We start from the raw sequence: 20187 nt of genomic DNA on the forward strand, positions 1-20187 counted from the left end.
TTTTATTATTATTATTTTTTATACTAGGGAGGCAATATGATATTTACAAAGGTGACTCTGATTTATTTCATTTATGAGGATAGTTTCATGTTGTCTCCATTACCTATAAAAGCCTCACAATCAACTTTTTATAGCCTTTTTATAATAATATTCCATTGTGTAAAAAAATATCACATCTTTTTTGTCCACTCTGCGATTGATGGGCATTTTGGTTGTTTCCAAGATTTAGCTATTACAAATTGTGCTGCTATAAACACGGGTGCACATATATTACTGTGACATGATCTTTTCACTTTTTCTGGGAAAATACCCAGGAGGGGAAATAGCTGGATGGAATGGAACTTTCAATCCTAGTTTTTTGAGGAATCTCCATACTGATTTCAACAGTGGCTGCACCAGTCTGCACTCCCACCAACAGTGGAGAAGTGTTCCTTTTTCCCGCATCCTTGCCAACATTTGTTATCAGTTGATTTCTTGAAAGCAGCCATTCTTTACAGAGTGAGATGAAATCTCAATGCTGTTTTAATTTGCATTTCTCAAGTGACCAGTGATGGTGAACATTTCTTCATGTATTTATTTGTCATTTTTATATCTTCATCTCAGATATGTGTGTTCATCTCAGATCCCCATTTTTGGAGAGGTCTTAGAATTTGGGGGCTTGATATTTTTCAATTCTTTATATGTTCTGGATATAATTCCTTTGTCTGAAGGACTGCTGGTTAAAATTCTTTCCCATTCTGTGGGTTTTCTTTTCACTTTGTTGGTGCTTTCTTTTGAAGTGCAAAAACTTTTTAATAAGATGAGATCTCAGTTGCTGAGTCTTTGAAGCACTTCCTGTGCAATTTGTGGTTTTGTTCCTGAACTCTTTGCCTACCCCCATGTCTCCCAGATTTCTACCTACTTTGTATTCCAGTAGATTTAGTGTTTCTGTTTTAATATTTAGAACTTTGATCGATTTTGACTTTAGTTTAGTGCATTGTGACAGACATGGATTTAGTCCAACATCTATTGTATTCAAGAAACTCACCTAATCTAGAAAGAAATTCGTAGATTAAAAATCAAGGGTGGAAAACAATATTTTATATAACAGACCACAAATGCAAGCAGGGCAGCAACTTATTATCAAAGTAAACTTCATGCTAAAATTGACCAGAAGAGGTATATTAGTAAGGCATAAATAACAGGATGAATTACTAATTGTGAATATATACACACTGAATGTCAAGGCATATAACTTCATAAAATAAAGAGATCAAATAAACACCCACACAGTCATAGTGGAAGACTTTAGTACCCTACTTTCACAGAAAGACAGATCAAACTAAAAAAAAATTACAAAGAAACATCAGAACTGAACCAGACCTTTGAAAAAAATGGACATAAATAGATATCTATGAATGTTACTAAATATCTATAAATATACCTACAAATAGATATTTACAAATTTACTTTGGAAATTTTTCCAAAATAAGCCACACACTGGTCCCTAAAGAGTGCTTAATTAGATATAAAAGAATCAAAATCATCCCATATATTCTATTACATTATAGTGCTTTGAAACTAGTAATCGATGGACAGACACATTTCAGAAGTAGAAATGGTCAACAAATACATGCAAAAATTGTTCATCTTTAACCCTTAGAGAAATGCAAATTTAAAACAACAATGAAATTTCATTCTTCCCCAGAAAGACTGGGTATCATTAAGAAATCAAGCAATACCAAATGCTAGCTGGGCTGTGGGGAGAAAAAAACACTCGTATACTGGGAACATGAACCAATACAGACATTATAGAATTGGCATGGAGGGTTTCAAATAACTAAAAATGGAAATTCTATGTGACCCAGCTATTCCTCTGCTAGCTATCTTTGGGAAAGAGTTAAGAACATCCTATTACACGGTATACACCTATCCATGATTATAACAGCACAGTGCATAATATGTAAATCTTGGGGGCTGTCTATACGCTCAAGAAGAGATGAATAGATAAAGAAAATGCAGTGCTTCTATCCAATAGATTACCTCTCTTTCATAAAGAAGGATAAACTTCAGTCATCTGTAGGAAAATGGGTATACTTTGAATCCGTAAGTAAAATAAGTCAGACAATAAGTTTAAAAAGTGTACATTTTCTCTTTCAGAGAAACCACAAATTTAAATAAACCCAAGACCAAAATTTAAAAAAAGATGCATAATAGGAAATAGGGAAATAGATCTTTTTTGTAAAAGGATAGAGGGCCAAAGATAGAGAGACAGGGAAATGGAGAGGAAGAGAAGAGTCCCAAAGTAAGTAAGACATGCTGTGTGCTTGTAACAGCTACCTACATGAATGTATTTCTGATCTACCACAAACATTTACTAATAAAAATATCCACATACATGCATAGTTGCGGTTTGCACTCTTCCAGATGTTTGCAAATCTTCCCTCTAGATGGATTGACTTTGGTCAAGGCTTTCCCATTTTCAACTCCCTTTCTTGTACACAAATCTTTCTTTTAGTAGCTATAATACTTATCCAGAATAGTGAATGTGGAATTGAGTTGAAAGACTAGTTTTAGCTGGACCTGGTCTAATCCTAGTGTTCTGGGAAGCTAAAGTAGAGGACAGCAAATTTGAGGCCAGCCGGAGAACTTTAACAATTGAGCAAGATCCTGTCTCTGTCTGTCTCCCCTTTTTAATTTTATTTTCATTTTTGTTAGTGCATATTTGCAATGCAAAATGATTACACTCATTATGGGGAGTTGGCACTTGTACATGACACACCTTAATTCCATTTATATCTCAAAATAAAAAATAAATTAAAAATCAAATGAGCTGGGACAGTTGCTCAGTGCCAAGGCCTCAGCTTAGAGAGACTATCCTCTTTCTTTCGGCCTGACTACTATCAGAAAGTCCTCCCACAAAGACGCCTGTATTGTCAAATTGTTCTAAGATTCAACTACTCAACACACACACACACACACACACACACACACACACACACACACACCAAAAATAAAACAAAAGTAAAACTCAGGTGAAATTCCTGATGCAAGTTCAGCCCAGTGCATTCACATTTTTCCTCTGGAAAAGCCAAGAGACATTAAATAGTAAAAACAATATTCTGCTCTATTTCTAAACAAAGCATACACAGTCAAGGAGATGGCTGAGAGACTGTAAGCACACCTTTAACAGGGCAGGGAGGGCATCTTTTAGGGAAATCATCAATTTTTGACTGTGGGATGCACACTGATCAGTGAAGCACTAAGTGTCTGGGGTAAGTGAAACCTGTCTTCACAGGCTATTCATCTCGCTGGGTCTTGGATCCAGAAACAATATATGTCACATATAGAGAGATATGATCAAGACTTTTCTTCTGTTATGAGTCTTGCCTGACTATCAAACTAGAAACTTTTCACTGTTGGAAGAACATGGCCTTTCAAGTATCCAGGAGGCATTACTCATACATGCACAGCAGGGCATTAGCATTCACATGCCAGATTAAAATCACAGTTATACTGAAACAATGAGCGTTTTCACCCAGTTACATGTAGAATGCGAATGTTGTAGCTGTTGCTTTCATCACAACTGGCTTCAAAGTACTACTGAAATGTCAGAGTTCAGGAGGAGATTATATCAAGCGAACAGAGGCACTGCTTTAATTTTTTTCTGACTCCAAACAACCCACCACTTCAAACATTCCCATATAGCTTAACTTGATAAAGCTTCTCCAGTTATTTATGATTTCATTTGCTTGGAAGTATGTCAAGCTTTTCATGGTGTTGCAAATAAAGTTTTGGTAAATTTCCACCCTTTTAAAATTGAATTTTTTTCTCTAAGGGGAAAAAAAAAAACCTTATATTTTCAGGATGCTCAAAAATGAGCACAAGCTCATTGGCAGAAGACTTATCTCACAACAAACAGTCTGGCTTTTGTGGTCCTACCTCACTTAGCAATGCAAATAAAATCAAGCAAAATGTAGAAGCCTTCACCTTTCTTTGACATTTGTTAATTTACACTAAATTTAATGCAAATGGAGAGAGAGAGAGAGGCATAAACATAATGTCAGATACATTTTTGTTAATTCTGATGACACTAATGCTATTCTGGATGTCATCATACAAGGAAGACAGCTTTACTTAATGAACCCATGCTACTCTTTTCATGCTTACAGTAAAACATTAAAAATACATTCAAATATTAAGAAAGTCACATTTTACCAAAAAACACATTTTTGCACAAAAGGGAAGGAAAAATAAAGTTAAATTTATACACACACATATTTGATTTTACTTTATCTACAACAATTAATTTACTTTATCTACAACAATGAAATCTATAAGATCTTCAGTTTAGAAATACCATTTTAGACAACCTACAGAATAAGTAAACATATTGGCATATTATATGCCTGAAATTGGGAAATCAAATAGTTATCTCTGTACTCTCATGTGTCTTTGCACTAGTCACAATACCAAAAATTAGAATCAAAATAAATTCCCAACAACAGATGAACAGATAAAGGAAATATGGTGCATATATGCAATGGAATATTATTCAGCCATAAAAAGCCTATCATTTGAAACAACATGGATAAACCTGGAGAATAGTACATTCAGTGCAATAATTTGGGCAAGGAAAAGCAAACACTGCATAACTTCACTCATACATGGAATCCAAAAAGAAAGCGGATCTCATAGGAGAATAGAGGCTGTGGTGAAGAGGGAAGGGGAGAGAACTGGGAGCGCTGTGGTCAGTAAGGTACAAAACGACAGCCAGACAGTGGAAACAAGTTCTGTCATTCTAACATGTAAGTAGGGTGACCTAGAAAAGAGGTTTTAAATATTCTCAAAAAGAAATGATAAATCCATGAGACGATGTATACACTAACCATCCTGATCTGATCATTATGCAAGGAACATATTTCAAATATCATCATGTCTCATAAATTTTTTTTTAAAAAACTTCTTTAAAGTGTTTTTAAATATACTAGTTGTCATCAGAAGATTCCTTCATTATATGTGAACTCACTGTGCGGTATTTCTAGTTATCCCTAAACTTTCTGGATTCTTTCATTCTTTTTTAATCTGCTGGACTGGCATGGTTATTTCCTTTTCCCCTTATCCCTTAAACATGGGATAAAACTCCTATGTTACACATACGTTTTCTCTTCATGTGGCCTGATGTCTCCAAGGTCTTATCTTGTCATCACAAGAGAAGGTGCTCAGCTCTTTTATTGTGCTGGTTACACTGACCTAAAAGCTATAGAGTTTGTCGACATCTTTCTTAACATCAATGGCCTTCTTTTAATAATTCTGCAATTTTTAGTGATTAAAATCTATAGGATCTTTTTTTTTTCTGTTTCTTAACTAATATTTCTATTAGGAGTATTCAAATCTTAACACAATGTCTCTCAAATCACCATACTTTTGACCAGAATAGCTACCATTTCTTAATTCCACACTGCATTAGTCAGAGAATTTAATATTATATCTCATTTAATTTTAATCTTCCTATGACGTCGTTGTCTTATTTTATTTTAAGAAACAGAAGGTAAGTCAAGAACACAAAAGTACTTTTCAAAGGAGTATATAAGTAAGTGGCCAAGTAAGGAAGTGGACACAGGTCTGTCTCAATTGCCAATATTGCTTCTGTGTTTTTCTATTACACTAAAGTGAGCCACAGTTCAGCATCAGCAGCCCACTGCCTGTCTGCCTGCTCCCTGAGTTCTTCCTTCATTCTTCTTCCCTTCCTTCTCCCCTCCTCCCTTACTGTTCTTTCCTTTTTCTCTCCTCTTTGCTTCTTATTCTCTCCTGCTCCTCCTATCTCCAACTCTTCCTCCTTTCACTTTTTTAGTTTCATTCACTTTTTTTTTACTATTGACCCAAGTGCATTATTTCTTTTTTCATATTAATTCTGAACCTGTGCTCTTTCATATTATCAGCTCTTTAATGAAGCAGAATGGCTTGCCTGCATATTTTCCTTCACACAGTCCATAAGCTGTTGTACAGAACACAGCCAAGAGCTGGGTGTGTTGGCACACACTTGTGGTTCCAGCTACTGGGAGGCTCCTTATGGAGTAGGTTTACTTTTCATTCTATCACTATACTATACTAACAGGAGAATAAAAGTTTGAGACCAAACTGAGGAACTTACTGAATGCTGTCTTAAAATAAAAAGGGCAGGGCAGAGTGCTTGCCTAGAATTCACAATCACCAGTGTTAGATTCCATCACCCCCCAAGACAAAAGTATCAAAAACAAAAGTTTATGTCATGATTCTACTTATCATATTATTGTGGAATTGAGTATAATGGCTCAATTTATTTTGTCTTAAAAACTGATGGCTTGGCAATGAATATTTTAGGCTGGTGTATTTTCTTATGAACACACCATCACTTTACTTTCTCTCTATTATTTATTTCCTGATTTACCAAAACATTGTATCTAGGAATAAAATGGGATTCTACTCCTTAACAACAGCATCCACTCAGTGTGTGACTGTTGGCTACCAGATACTGCACTCATGTGTCTCAAAAACATGAACTGTAATTACCAGGACCACTGTAAAATTAGTGGTATTTTCTTAATTATTTTCAATTGAAAAATGGTATTTCAGAGAAGTTACAACACATAGCCAAGCTGGGGTTCTAACATTGGCGGGTGTGTCTGAGATGCTACCATCATGACTTTGCTACTTTTTTGTGATCTGCAGAATGCTTCACAGTGACTTTCCCACATGTGACTGTGAGAAGTAATATCCTGAAAATTCCCAATCTGGAGATCCTTCTAAGGAAAAGTATCTCATGGAAAGAGCTTTGAATAATGGACACTCTGAGCATCAGGACATTTTTGTACAATCCTACAGGCTACTGCAAAATGATAGTCCTATTAGAGTTAGTTTATTTTCTTATTCTATACTATATCAGCAAACACCAACACACAGCCTCTGGTTTTTGGCTGAAAGAGAGTTTTGCATCACTTTGTGCTGCATTTTGTGGTTCAAATGTGCACAGGGCAGTTATGAACACAAGAGTTTGTTCCTATCACAGACTCCTGTTGGTGGCACATTGTGCTCCGGTTCAGAGAGGATGTCACCACGGAGGGCAGAAGGCTTGAATATTTTAGAGCTTGCACAGTTGTGGTGGTAAGAAGACTGATGATGTTTTTGATTACTTTGGTTGTGGAGAACATTTCTCTGTATTGTGTTTCAGAAATTGGATGTCTTCTTAGATATGATCATTCATTTACTGATTTTTTTTTCCACTGAGACACAGAAAATACGAAGTACCAAGGAAAAGCCCATATCTTGGAAATTGAGCTGTTTGTATCACAAGTCAATTCTTATATTCAAAAATCAGAATTTTATAATTGTTAAATTTCAAACTTACATTTATAAACTTTAAGTCACTTACTTTAATCATTACAGTGTAACTTGCACAAGTTTTTTCAAAGCATATAAGTACTCTTTACTAGGAATATCAGTACCATAATATTTTTATTTCATTTTTTAATTCAATATCTTGTGTGAACATACTCTTATCAAACAGCACATCTCACTGTAGAAAAGTACTGTCACGTTAGCTAATTTCTTTGTCATGTGATCTTATATTACTTTCATTGAATGAGTAAATTAATCTATGATCAGGATTATTTTGAGATCCTTCAGAAATAAAACACAGTCAAAGAAATTACTGACCACTGTATGTGTGTTGTGAATAAAGCCATGTGTCAATTGGCATCCAAGTATAGCTTATTTATTAATAAAGCAATGTCTTTCTCCATGAACATACAGGCCCATTTTTTGTACTGTCTCACCATTAGCCTCTATTACAGATTACAGAAAAAAAACTAAATAAATTTCTGATTTTTATGCATTCATTTTAGTTAAAAAACAAAATTTCATTACACTATTCTCTTCTTATAAGGGTTGCACATATGCCAAGAGCCGATTCAGTGGTTTCACTCAAACATAACCCAAATATGAGATTACCTCAATATGCAATAATAACTACTGTTGCACTTACATAAAGCAGTAAAAATATTTGGCAAGAGCATACCATGCCTTCCTATTTGAGCACAAACTGTGTTGTACAACCTTATTAATCTGTTTTTTGCAATTATTTGCAATAAATGCAATTAAGATCATGGTTTAAAATATTATCTAACAAATATTTCTGAGAAAGCCAGGTAATTAAATCACAAAATTTGTATCCAATTACCATCATTTCATTTCTGATTTGATCTCATTACTTTATTACTGGTGTTTATACTCTTGTACCCCCTTGGGTAGCCACAGAAACCTTTTCAAAACACAAATTCGGTCAGGTCAAAACTCTCCAAGGGCTTCTGATCATACTTAGAATGAAGTTCAATGACTGTGGTTTATGAATGCTTAGGTGACCACAGAGTTCCAGCTGCCTAGATCGAGGGACCCTATCTCACTTCTTGCACTGCACATATACTGCCTTTTGGGCTATTATTTTTATGTATTATGACCATAATTGCCTATGGGTTTTTGCACTTGTGGTTTCTCTGCCTAGAACAGGTTTCCTCCTGATTATTTTAATTAGGTTTTTAAATCTGATCACACTGACTTAGTACAGTCCTTACCCTCACACCTCTATACCACTTTACTTTTTTCCCTAGTCTTGTCACTTTTTGATATTCAACTGTGTACTTATCTTAATGGAACGTAATTTCCATGAACTCAGACTGAATTGGTCAGGAGCTATTGTATATACTCAGTGAGCAGAAATAAATAAAAGCAGAATGCAATGACACAGAAAAAATGATAAAAATCTCTAAAAAAGGAAAAATTTGCCACACAGTCTCAGGTAAATGGCACTCTATGAAGAAAGAAAAAGTGTAGGAAATGTAGCCTTGGTCTACGGAGAGGTCATAAATAGGAGTTTAACCAAGAGAAAGTCTGTGGGGTTTCTCTCTAACTTATATATTTTCCACTGAAGGGAAGCCAGTGGAAGAGAACTCAGACACTCTTGAAGAATTTTTTTAAGCCTTTGATTATTAGGTTAAAATTTTGAGAAATAATTGTGTGCTTATCCAACCTGTGTTCATTTTTAACAAAAATTAAATAGTGAAAAACTTCATCTGATAAAGATTTAACAAAAACATAGTATAGGTTGAATACTAGAAAAGTCCCAGATACTAACTGCATTGTACAGGTTACAGTTTATGTTTTTAGAAATATTTTTACATCTCTACTTTAGTCAGCTGGCTGTTTTGCAGACCTAACTGCATAAACTAGTATTAGTGGCTATGTGCATTATCCACAAGTCAATTTCTAAAGAGTAAGGGAGGTTGAAATATGAATTCCTTGAGAGGCATAACACTCTTATGGTACCATAAGCTATCCAGGTAATCATTGGCTTCATTTGACTTTGGAGAGGATACCAGTAAATAATTCATCACTGAGAACTTGAGATGGGAAAATACACTGGATTACAGGCTGTGATAGTTAATGAATTATCTAGTATCTGATAGCCTTGGGGTAATGGGTTATTGAATAAGACTAGATAGCTTATACAGCTCAAGAAACTTTTCTTATAACTGATTTAATTAATTAGTTGGACGGTCAATTCCACTACAAGTCAATACAAAATTTAAATAGTTACTTTAACACATTTGTTTCACCTTATGCCTCTTGAAACCACTAGCCAGGAAAGCATTATTAGGATTGGCTACAAAGGTTTATCAGTCTTTTCATTACCAGGATAGACTGTAATATTTGAATGCCTACACCTTTAGGAGGTTGCTCTTGATGATTTTCCTGTGAAATAAGTACTTGACTGTTAACTTTTAAGAAAAGCACAGGCCTTTTTAATTATGGCTGCTTTTACTTGAATTTCCAGGTGGCTTCCTGTGATTCATAAACAGTTTAGGCTTCAGGCAACAGTCACTTGACGAAGTAATCTATGCCTCAGTATTATAAATCAACATCTGGTTTTATATGAATATATAAATCCTAGCTGGATCTAATTTAAGAATTGCACGCACTAAATTTTATTTTATAATCTAAGCAGCTAAAAACAAAAAGTTAAGATGTAGATTCAATCTTGACTATGTCAACTGTGTGGAAAAGACATGTTTTCTATTCAGAGGACATATGGCTGAATATTAAAATGTTAGTATCCTACCTCTCGAATTGCTGTACAAAACTCACTCTGAAGCACTTTTTTGAGGGACTGCAGCTTGTGCACTGGTACTTCTCCAGATTCCTGTAGCTTTTCTAGTAATTCAATTGCTCTTGCAACATCTGAATGAAAAAATCAAAATGGAGAGACATATGATAAATCACATCTCATCAGCATAATTAACATTATTCCAACTGAGTTATATCAACTGAAAACTCAGAAGAATTAACTGTAGCATCAGAATTTATAACTTAGCTTATTGATTTCATCTTTCAGTGATAGTCATTTTAACCTGCTCCACATAATTTGTTACTTAATACATCTTTTTGATGACATTTCACATATACTAGTTTTGTCATATAAATCTGTTTGAGTAAAGAAAAAAAGAGAAAGAAACATGTCTGTCACTTATTCTGATATCTCTGTAACCAAGTAGTTCTATCAGTTTTACCTCTGGGAAGCTTTTGTTTGAATTTTCACATGTGACATTTACCACACCAAAATCTCGTATTTGTTAGTATGATATTTAATTGGTACATATTTCCTTCACTTGTATATAAATTCCTTGAACATAGGCACCTGTCTGGTTTGTTTGACAACACAACCCATACTGTGATATAAAACAATGAATTAATATTTGGTGAAGAAATGAGCTAAGGGACTCTCCATTTCACACCTTTGCAATATTCCAGGTCCTCATCATCTCTCCTCTGTCCAGCTGGAATAATTTTTTCTTCCCCAGCCTCTTCATATGGCCCACAGAGTGATCTTCCTAACACAAAAATCTCACCATTTATCAACCTATCAGCTTGTAGAGCAATGCCAGTCAAAAGAGTTTTCAATGTCAGTATCAGAGGTTAACGTATCAAGGAACCGTCTTTTATGGCTGTGAAATTTTAAAATCCCTGAATTATTTCACATTCCTAAGGGAACATGCCACAAAAAAAAGCCATTTTAAAATACTTATAATTATTTCTTCCATCCTTTTGCCGTAGTCAACACTTCATGAAAAATCACTTTGTCACTTAACTAGTAGGATATGATTAATTCCTAGGTCACTAGCTCCAGACAGTATCATATATTCCTGAAGTTAGATTATAAATTCCATCCATCCATCCATGGATCAATTTGAGTTTCCATTATAATTGGCATTAAGTTTAGCAAGAATAACACAATTCCTTCCCATATTCACATAACTCATAATCTAATGAGAAAATAATGTAACAGCATATCCACCTATGATGAAATTTTACTATTCAGAATTTAGAAGTGGGGTTAGTGTAGGTGTATCTATCTAATCGAAGAATAAAATCGCAAAGTGACTTTGCAGAGACTCTCTTTGAAGCAGTTATTTTGATGGCCAGTTGTAGGCTAAAGTAACACAAATCATGAAATCAATATGACACTATCAGTTTCCAAAGTTTGTCTTTTAGTACATAAGCTGAAAGACAACACAGTTAATTGGAGAACTATAATCAATAATATACCAAGGTGAGATTTTATGCATTTCCCACTGCATAAAACACTGTACACAGATAGCCGACAGGTTCGTAGAACTCACAATATGTTTAAAATTGAGCTCATTATTTCTTTCCCTGAAAAGTTTCCTCCCCTTAAATTCTGTATTTCCATTAATAGTATTGCAAGCTGCCTATCTCCTATTATAGCCCATGTTATCATCTTTCACGTTCACTCCCCCACATGCAATTAGTTACCAATTATTATTGCTATAGTCTATCCCCAAAAATGCTTTAAGAATGTAGCTCTTTCAGTCCATTATTTCAGGGAAGCCTTCATCATTTCTCACCTGTAGTACCGGAACAACTCCTGACCAGTTTCCTTTAAATTAGTCTTTCAGTTCATCTTCCACACTGCTTCTAGAGTAATTAATTGTCCTTAATGATAAGCCTATTATTCTTCTTTACTAAAACCTTACTGATCATCACATCCTTTAGGATGAAGTTCAGATCACTTAGGGTTTTATAGAAGGCCTTTAGTAGGTGACTTCTTTGCATTAATCTGTGGACCCTCTTCTTTCTTATGCTGTATTCTGACCATTTAAAATGTTTACTATTCCTACAACAAGCCACAGAACACCATGCCTCTATGGTTCAACACATATTCCCCCTTGTTCCTGGAATGTGATTCATTCACTCATTCATTTATTCATTGGTTCATTCAGTTGTGCTGGACCCTGCATTGTGACAGAAGATGCAAGGAGACAAGCCCTTTTTCTTGCTTTCATGCAATGTACATGTATTAATATCACAGATGAACAAGAAAGATGTATGTGCTATAAGCAAAGCACTGTGTGCTGGACTTCAAGGTCTAACAAGGTACAGTAGCATTATAGAGTGGTGAAAGTAACAGCTAATCAAAGTCCTAGATAGGAGGTAAAAGCCTGGAAAAGGAATAAGGGACAAACTAAGGTTTAGGAGAGTGTGAAATGTTCAAAGAAAGGATTGGAGGTGAGAATGGCTAAGGCTGTAATCAGGAAGAAAGTAGTATGACATGAAGTACATAAAATCACACAAGGAGGTGATTTTAGGTGGAGTAGGGTTGATTTCGTTTACGTAGCAGCTCTTCAAGCCCATATTCACTGGCTTTTCAGGGCAGATGTAGTTGCTATCAAGGGTGCTTTCCTGTGATTCTTTGTTCACTCATTCATTGTAAGAATTAATACCTCTGGAGTACCTCTACATGTTTCTTTCCTTCCTTCACTCTGACAAATCTATAAGCTTCTTGAAACGTCAGAAACAATATTTGTCATTGTATTCATAATTAATCACAGAGCACCTGGTACAGAGTAGATTTCTGATGCACATTTTTTGAATGAATGGTATTTAATTAATGAGACTAGTTCAGGAATGCACAGAGGTCTATGCCTGCATGGATCCATAATTTTTCATGAATCTAGACCTCTAGATCACTGCTACCCTTTTTCAAGACTTGCTTAGTCTGATTTGGAGCAAGGAAAAAACCCTGAATCCACAGGGTATTAATGACAAAGGGGAATGCTTGGAGAAAAATAACACCAATCTGAATATCAAGCAGTTTTCAACCCACTGTTCAACTGTATGATCATTTTTTTCATGCCTATATCTTGTAAGCTGAACAGCTACTTTGAAGATAACAATAAGAAGTATATGAACCAATGTCATTCTCCTATTATTTGGTTTTGACATTCTGTATCATCGTTTTATTGTTTTTCTTTTAAAATTAAAAATATTAAAAATTCACCACTTTGAATTATACAACTGAATGAGTTTCAATAAACTTATATAGTTGTACAACAATCAAAAAAAAAAAAAAAGAAAAAGAAAAGAAACTACCTTGGAAATTTGGATATCTTTTAAAAAAATATATCAGTCATAAGATTCATCCCAAACAAAATAAACAAGAATCTCTAGAACAGTGGTTTCAATCTTGGCTGCATACTGGAATCATGTAGGGAACTTTAAAAGATATGCATGCCTGGTTCAGTCCCACCAAAAAGAATCTAATGCGACTGTCACATGGTGGGAACTGGACGTGGGACTAAAGCATATCCAAGATGAAGACCACTGCTCTAGTCAGTCAGCATGGGTGATTTTAGATCGTTGGATCACTTGAGAATTTGCTTTCAAACTGAACTGCTACGTCAGACCAATTAAACTGAAAACTCTCAAGAGTGGTATCTATTTTTCTATTATTTAAGCTTTCCGATAATTCCTGTGACCATCTGAGTTAAAACAATGTTCAAAAGAAAAGTCACCAAAGAAACCAGACACACTTCCATTAAGACTTAGTAAAGGTAGCCCTACTGTTTTACAATAGGTCTTTTGTAATTCTTATACAAGGTACCTGGGAGATGAGAGAAAATTCATGAAAAATCGCTAGTCTTTTGGCAGAGTACATACTGACTACTTTGCTTCTCTTCTATCATTTACAAGAGAAGGTTTTAGAAAGAACCAGTTGTATTGAGGAGGGATGTCTAAAAGCGAGACTAGCATATCTTTTCTGTTTGCCTAGGAAATGCATGGGTGACCTGCTTGCATTGTCTGTCTTCGAACAGAAGGAGAAAAATGGAAAGCAATGATGAGTGGAACCAGAGCTGTCTTGCTGGTAACCCACCAGCCCAAGGGAAATCAGGGAAATAGAGAAAATAGTAAAACACAATGGAAGTCTAAGAAGCAAAGTTTCAAGAGCTCAGTCCCTTCAGTGTCTAGGCATCCTGGCCGGGGCTGGAAACCAAAAGGAGGCAAAGGAGCAAGTGACAATTGGACATGATACTGGAGTTTTAAACAGAATTCAAATACCCTTTAGAATTTGGATTTGGTTTAAAAACCTACAAGGCCAGTATCTGGAAGGAAGCAAAAAAAAAAAAAAAAAGCCTTCAAGCCAGCAAAATACATAGCTTTACGACCACTGCAATGCAGTGCATGGTTTATTTATAAGAGTCCCCTAAGGTTCTTGTTCAGAATCTCCTTATGGTTATTTTATGAAACTATTCTACAATTTTGGTTACTAACATAGATATTTGGGTGTATTAGTGTGGCTCAAATTAGGACCAGGGAGACTGCCAGAAAAATCAAACACAAGCAAGATATTCTCCTCCCAAATATTCTCCCCGTTTCATCTGCTAATTATCATATTATCAACCCATTATGTAACTAAAATACCTGAATATTATCAGTTCCCTGAATCCCTTTCACATCCCAAATTCAATTCATTCCCATTCTTTAAAAGCAACAATAAAGGTAACTTTTATTTAATGCCTGAATAGTGAAGGTATTTTAGGCCATTTTCTGCTGCTGTATTAGATAATCAAAAACTGGGTAATTCAAAAGGAAAAGAAACTTATTTTTCACAGTTCTAAAAGCTGAAAGGTGCAAGACCAAAGGGCTGCATGTGGTGAGAGCCTTATTGCTGTATTAAATGTGATGGTGGGTACTACGTGGCAAAAGAGCAAGATAGAGCCGGCTTTTATGTCAAAGCTTCTCCCAAGATAACTAACCCACAACTTCACTAACCCACTCCCTCACTAAAGGTGAATATTGATAATTAGCCTATTCCTGTGGGTAGAGCTCTCATGACCAAATCTCTTCTAAAAGGTCTCGATTCTTAATCCTGTCTACTGCACAGTAATTATATTTCAACACGAAGTCTGAAAGGGACATTCAAACTATGGCATTAGCTTCAGGCCTCCTCCAAATCATGTTCTTCTTGCATACAAAATATATTTATTCTATCTTAATGGCTCCCAAGTCTTAATTTATGCCAGCACCGATTCAAAGGTACAAAGTCCAAAAACTCATATAAATCAAATATCGGTGAGCCTTGAAGCGTGATTATCATGAAGTAAATTTTCTCTCCCGGTAAGCCTATGAAATCAAAACTACTTATCTATTTCCAAAATACCATGGTGGGCAGGATACACATTCCCATTTCAAAAGAGAGAAATAGGCAATATGATAGAAATAACTTATCCCAAGTAAATATAATATATAATGTGGAAAACCATTCTGTCTTGCAGCAGAAGAATAATTTCTTTAGACTCCTTATGCCACAAACCGGGGACATTAGTGCAGGAGTTGGAGTCTTATTCCTGCAGCTCTCCAGGCCCAATGCTTCTGGTGGGTAGTTCTATGTTCTAAGATCTTTGGGATAACCCCACTATCCCAGCCTTGCTAGTCCCAGCTCTCTGAGGTGACTCTACTTCTGTCACAAGTGTCTGCCTGAGCGCCCAGGTAGTCTGCAACAACCTTTGAAATCTTACTGGGAGGAGCTGTGCTCCCCAATATTACATTTTGCATGCTGGTAAGGCTCACCACTTGCATTTTGCAGAGTAGTGAGCTGAGTTGCAAGGGACCCACTTGAATGGGGGTTAGGTTCATTGAGGAGCACTGAGCAACGAAGACAGGGGCAGCTCTGCTCTAGCCCCTAAAGCCAGTCTGATCTCCTAGATCTCTTAATCTGAGATGGGAGGGACAGCCTTCTGTGATGGGATGCAGTCTCTAAAACGCCTTCTTGGACTTTCTTCCATGGTCTTGATGAACAGTACTTAGCTTCCTGTATATTAATCTCTTCAGCAAACAGTTGTTTGGTCACATCCTTCATATTCTTTCCCGAACACAACTTTTTTTCTCTTTACATGGCCAACCTTGACATTTTTCAAATATTTTTATGCTATTATTCTTTTAAATATATATTTCATTTTATTTGTTTAACTATATATACACCATTTTAAGTTAATTGTTTTCTCACTCCATGTGGCCAAAGTACTCATGCAACGGCCTCATAGTTTGCTGCTTATATACTTTTTTCTTGTAGGTATCCTGCTTCAAAACTCTCAAGGTATGTGTTCCATACAATCCTGGAATGTGGACATAATGACACCAAATTCTTAGCAACTGTTTAATAAAGATGACCTTTGATCCAATTTTCAATGCCTTGTCTCTCATTTTCATCTAAGACTTCATAAGAATGCCCTTTGCTATCTGTACTTTTATCAACATTCTGATCATGTCCGCCTAAGTAATTTTTTTTGTTGTACATGTGATCAAACTCAGGACCTTGCGCTTGCCAGGCAGGGGTTTGTGCCACTGAGCTAAGCCTCCTCAGCCACATAAGTAATCTTTAAGAAGCTCCACACTTCCTTTAGTCTTCTTTTTCTTTTGAGCTCTCACTAGAATCACCAACATGTTCAATTCATTGCAATACAGGTTTTGGCTAAGTTACTCCTGTAAACTCTTCTAGCCTCTGACCATGACCCAGTGCTAGAGCTGCTCCATATTTTCAGTTATTTGTGACAGCAACAGATTCACTTAAGGATAACAATTCTAAGTTAGTCTGTATTCTGCTGCCACAGCAGGAAACCACAAACTGGGTAAATTATAAAGGAAAGAAATGTATTTTTCATAGTTCAAAAGGCTGGGAAATCCAAGAACATGGTACTGACATTTCACCCCAACACAGTTTCACGAGAAATTCACCTGCATCACAACGTGACAGAAGGGGTAGTATCACATGGAGCAGAATGATCTATATAACAAAGCCAATCCACGGTATGTATAATTGACACCCAACCCTCAGCAATAGCATGGAGCCATTATTGGCATGATCTGGTCACTTTTATTGTTTCTACTTCCTAATATTATTACAATGGCAATTAATTTCAACATGAGTTTTGGAAGGGATATTAAAATTATGGGATAGAGTCCATGTATGCTAAGAGCTTTAAATCTTTTGGCCCAATTTGCCTTTGTAATAACTATATATTGCAATGAATATATTTTGCAAATGAAAAAATTGAGCTTCAGGGAGTTTGCATAACCTACTAACAAGTAGAAAATCTGGGTTTAGAGTTTCAGTCAGAGTGATTCTAAACCCTGTGTCTATTAACTTTATTTCAATCACAGCTTTCCTTTTAGCAGCTTTATCTTTGATATTCAGTACTTTTATAATAGCTTGTGCTCTGCAGGCTATCTTGGTTAGAGGTTGAGATCTTAATTTTTCTTCTTTCAATAAAGATTAACCTATATTCCTTTACCAGTATACTTTTCTCAGGTAGTAGTCACTGATCAATGTGATTATTCAGAGTTTTGGAATAATAGAATAAAGTGGTTTTCAGTCTTGCTACCCAATAGAATTACCCGGGAGCACGGAAAACCACAAATGCCTGGATCTTATTCATTCACATGAACTTCCAATTTCATTGACCTTGGGAATGGTTTGGGCATCAGGATCTTCAGAGCATCCCATGAGTATAGTCATGTGAAAAATCACTGATACAGAATCTCGACACACTCTGGGAATTTTAATAACAATGTTATTTATAATACTAACTGCTATCAAACATAGTGTTTATTATATCATTTCTAGAAACATTTTACTTCTGTGACCAGCACTTTTAGGTGGGTACTATTATTATTCTCATTGCACAGAAGAGAAAATGAGACCCAACTGTAATTGAGAATTATAGTTATTTGTCTAAGAAAAGAACTAGTGAATGCAAGAAATGGAACTTGAATCAAGCAAGAGTGCTTTAGAACTCAGGCTACATTGCAGATGTGGCACAGTCAGCTGTCTGTGTCTACAGCTTCAAACAATAATGGGTCAAAACATATCTAAACCTACAATGACTGTGTATGTGCTGAACACGCATGAACATTATTGTTTTTATTCCCTAAACTGTATAGTGTAATAGTTATTTATATTAATATTCACATTGTATTAGATATGCTAAGCCATGTAGAGATGATTTAAAGTTAAAGATGTACTATTCCATGTTACATAAGACTTGAGCATGTACAGGCTTTATTACCTGTGGCAGCAGGAGTGGGGTCCTTCCATGGGTCAAATGCTCCATAAATACTGTAGTTAAAACATGCTGAGTCATAGCCTTAAAATCTGCTCTTATATAGACAATACAGGTGGTTTTGACACAGGATGCGGTGCACAAATGTACTCTGCAGGTTACTGAGTGTCTGCTAAATGACTTAGAACAAAGTGAGCTTATGGCCATCATTTATTCAGTGATTACCTATTTAGTTAGGTCATCTTTTAAAATCTTCATTACCATATAGAGAGACCATTATCACTTATATAATAAAGTTAAATAAGAATTTTAAAAAAAGATTAGAATTTGCAAAGATGGGTTATCTCACCCAAAACATACAACTTCAAAATTAACTATATGCCCATCCTTTTATATTCCTGTAACCTGAAACTTAAAATGAAATGAAACCAATGGTCCTCAAAGTTATTTTTTAAGTATAGCAACATAAACCACTGTGAACTGGCCAAACAGCTATAATACTTCTCAAAGTCTTAGATTGTATTGTAATAAAATCAATGTTTATAGTGATATCACTGGGTTATTGAAATATGATTAAGTCATAATCAACAGCTGAGAATAGTAAGAAGACAAATATTGGGAAGGATTTATTCAAAGCAAGTGGAACTTTATGAACAAAACAGAGACACAGGAAACTACTGGAACTTAAAGAGAATATTAGAACTTAAATGGAACAAGTTCTAGTAATCTCGAACAATCCAGTTATGACCTTTTTATTCTTTAATGATATTTTGATTAACTTGCTTGACATTTAGAATGTGCAGTTTAACCCATGACTCATCTGAGATGGAACTTGGATAAAGAAGGAGCTGGGTCACTTAGAGCTATTGGCTACTGACGCTACAAAAATTTATTGAGCATAATGACAAACAATATGAATTATCTACCCCAAAGCCATCCACAACCCTCTTTTGTTCTTCTACGAGAGAAACTGGAGCATGAAGACACTTCTCTTTCCAGACTCTCTGGTAATTTGCTCAAGTCATTATGGGTACAAAGCCACAGGGTACGGCTTCCAAGTTTCTGAAATGAACAAGCTGGCATAATTCCTTCAGAATTTGCTCTTTATTCCCTAGCTCTTTCCCCTTTCTTTTGACAGGCATAATGTGTTTAAATGCCTAAAGTGAACCTACCATTGTCATCATGAAAATATCTGTCATGTGCTAAGGATTGTAGAACAGGAAAAATAAAGGTACCTAGCATTTGATGTCATTATTGAGCTGTTGCACTATTCCTTCACTGTCCAAATTCCATGATTCTTACCTAGAAGACAAATTCATGCTCCACTATTTGATTTTCAACCAAGTGCAAGCTGTCTGATACAAAAGCACATGACATCAAAAGTACTTTTGAGGATAAGATTGATGCTACTGAGAAAATAGGTGGTCTTCTGATTAAGACAGCCACGGAGAGCTTCTTTGGTATGGTAATATTGGGACCTAGAAGTTAATATTGAGAAGTTGCCATCTATATGACAATCCAAAGGAGAAGCATCCAGGCACGGACAATAGCAAAGATAAAATTTTTAAAATAAGGGAGCAATCTTATGAGCTGGGTCTGACACAGCCAGAGTCAGTGGAAGACTGTATTAATGCAAAAAGTAATAATAACATCAATATGCTTGTAAATGATTAACAACCAGACTTTCAAAACCAAATAGGCAAAAACAAAACATCTGTACCATTTACTAATTTCTTTGGTGCTAACATTTCCATCATAG

At 35.5% G+C, this 20187-nt stretch overlaps 1 protein-coding gene across 3 annotated transcripts in view; it reads right to left on the bottom strand.

Annotated features, from left to right (window-relative positions):
* Positions 1 to 20187, bottom strand: part of Lin7a (lin-7 homolog A, crumbs cell polarity complex component) — a 140670-nt gene that overhangs the window by 86918 nt on the left and 33565 nt on the right. For 2 of the 3 annotated variants that reach the window (XM_063255202.1, XM_063255203.1), the window contains exon 2: positions 10133 to 10251. In XM_063255202.1, the coding sequence (XP_063111272.1) occupies positions 10133 to 10251 (119 nt within the window). Of the gene's footprint in view, positions 1 to 10132; positions 10252 to 20187 lie in introns of those variants that run through there. The other variant, XM_013159513.2, reaches the window with a different exon arrangement.

Source organism: Cavia porcellus, unplaced genomic scaffold (assembly GCF_034190915.1).
Source record: "Cavia porcellus strain 051 isolate PalLab524CR breed Dunkin Hartley unplaced genomic scaffold, mCavPor4.1 scaffold_8, whole genome shotgun sequence".
Classification (NCBI taxonomy): Eukaryota; Metazoa; Chordata; class Mammalia; order Rodentia; family Caviidae; genus Cavia; species Cavia porcellus.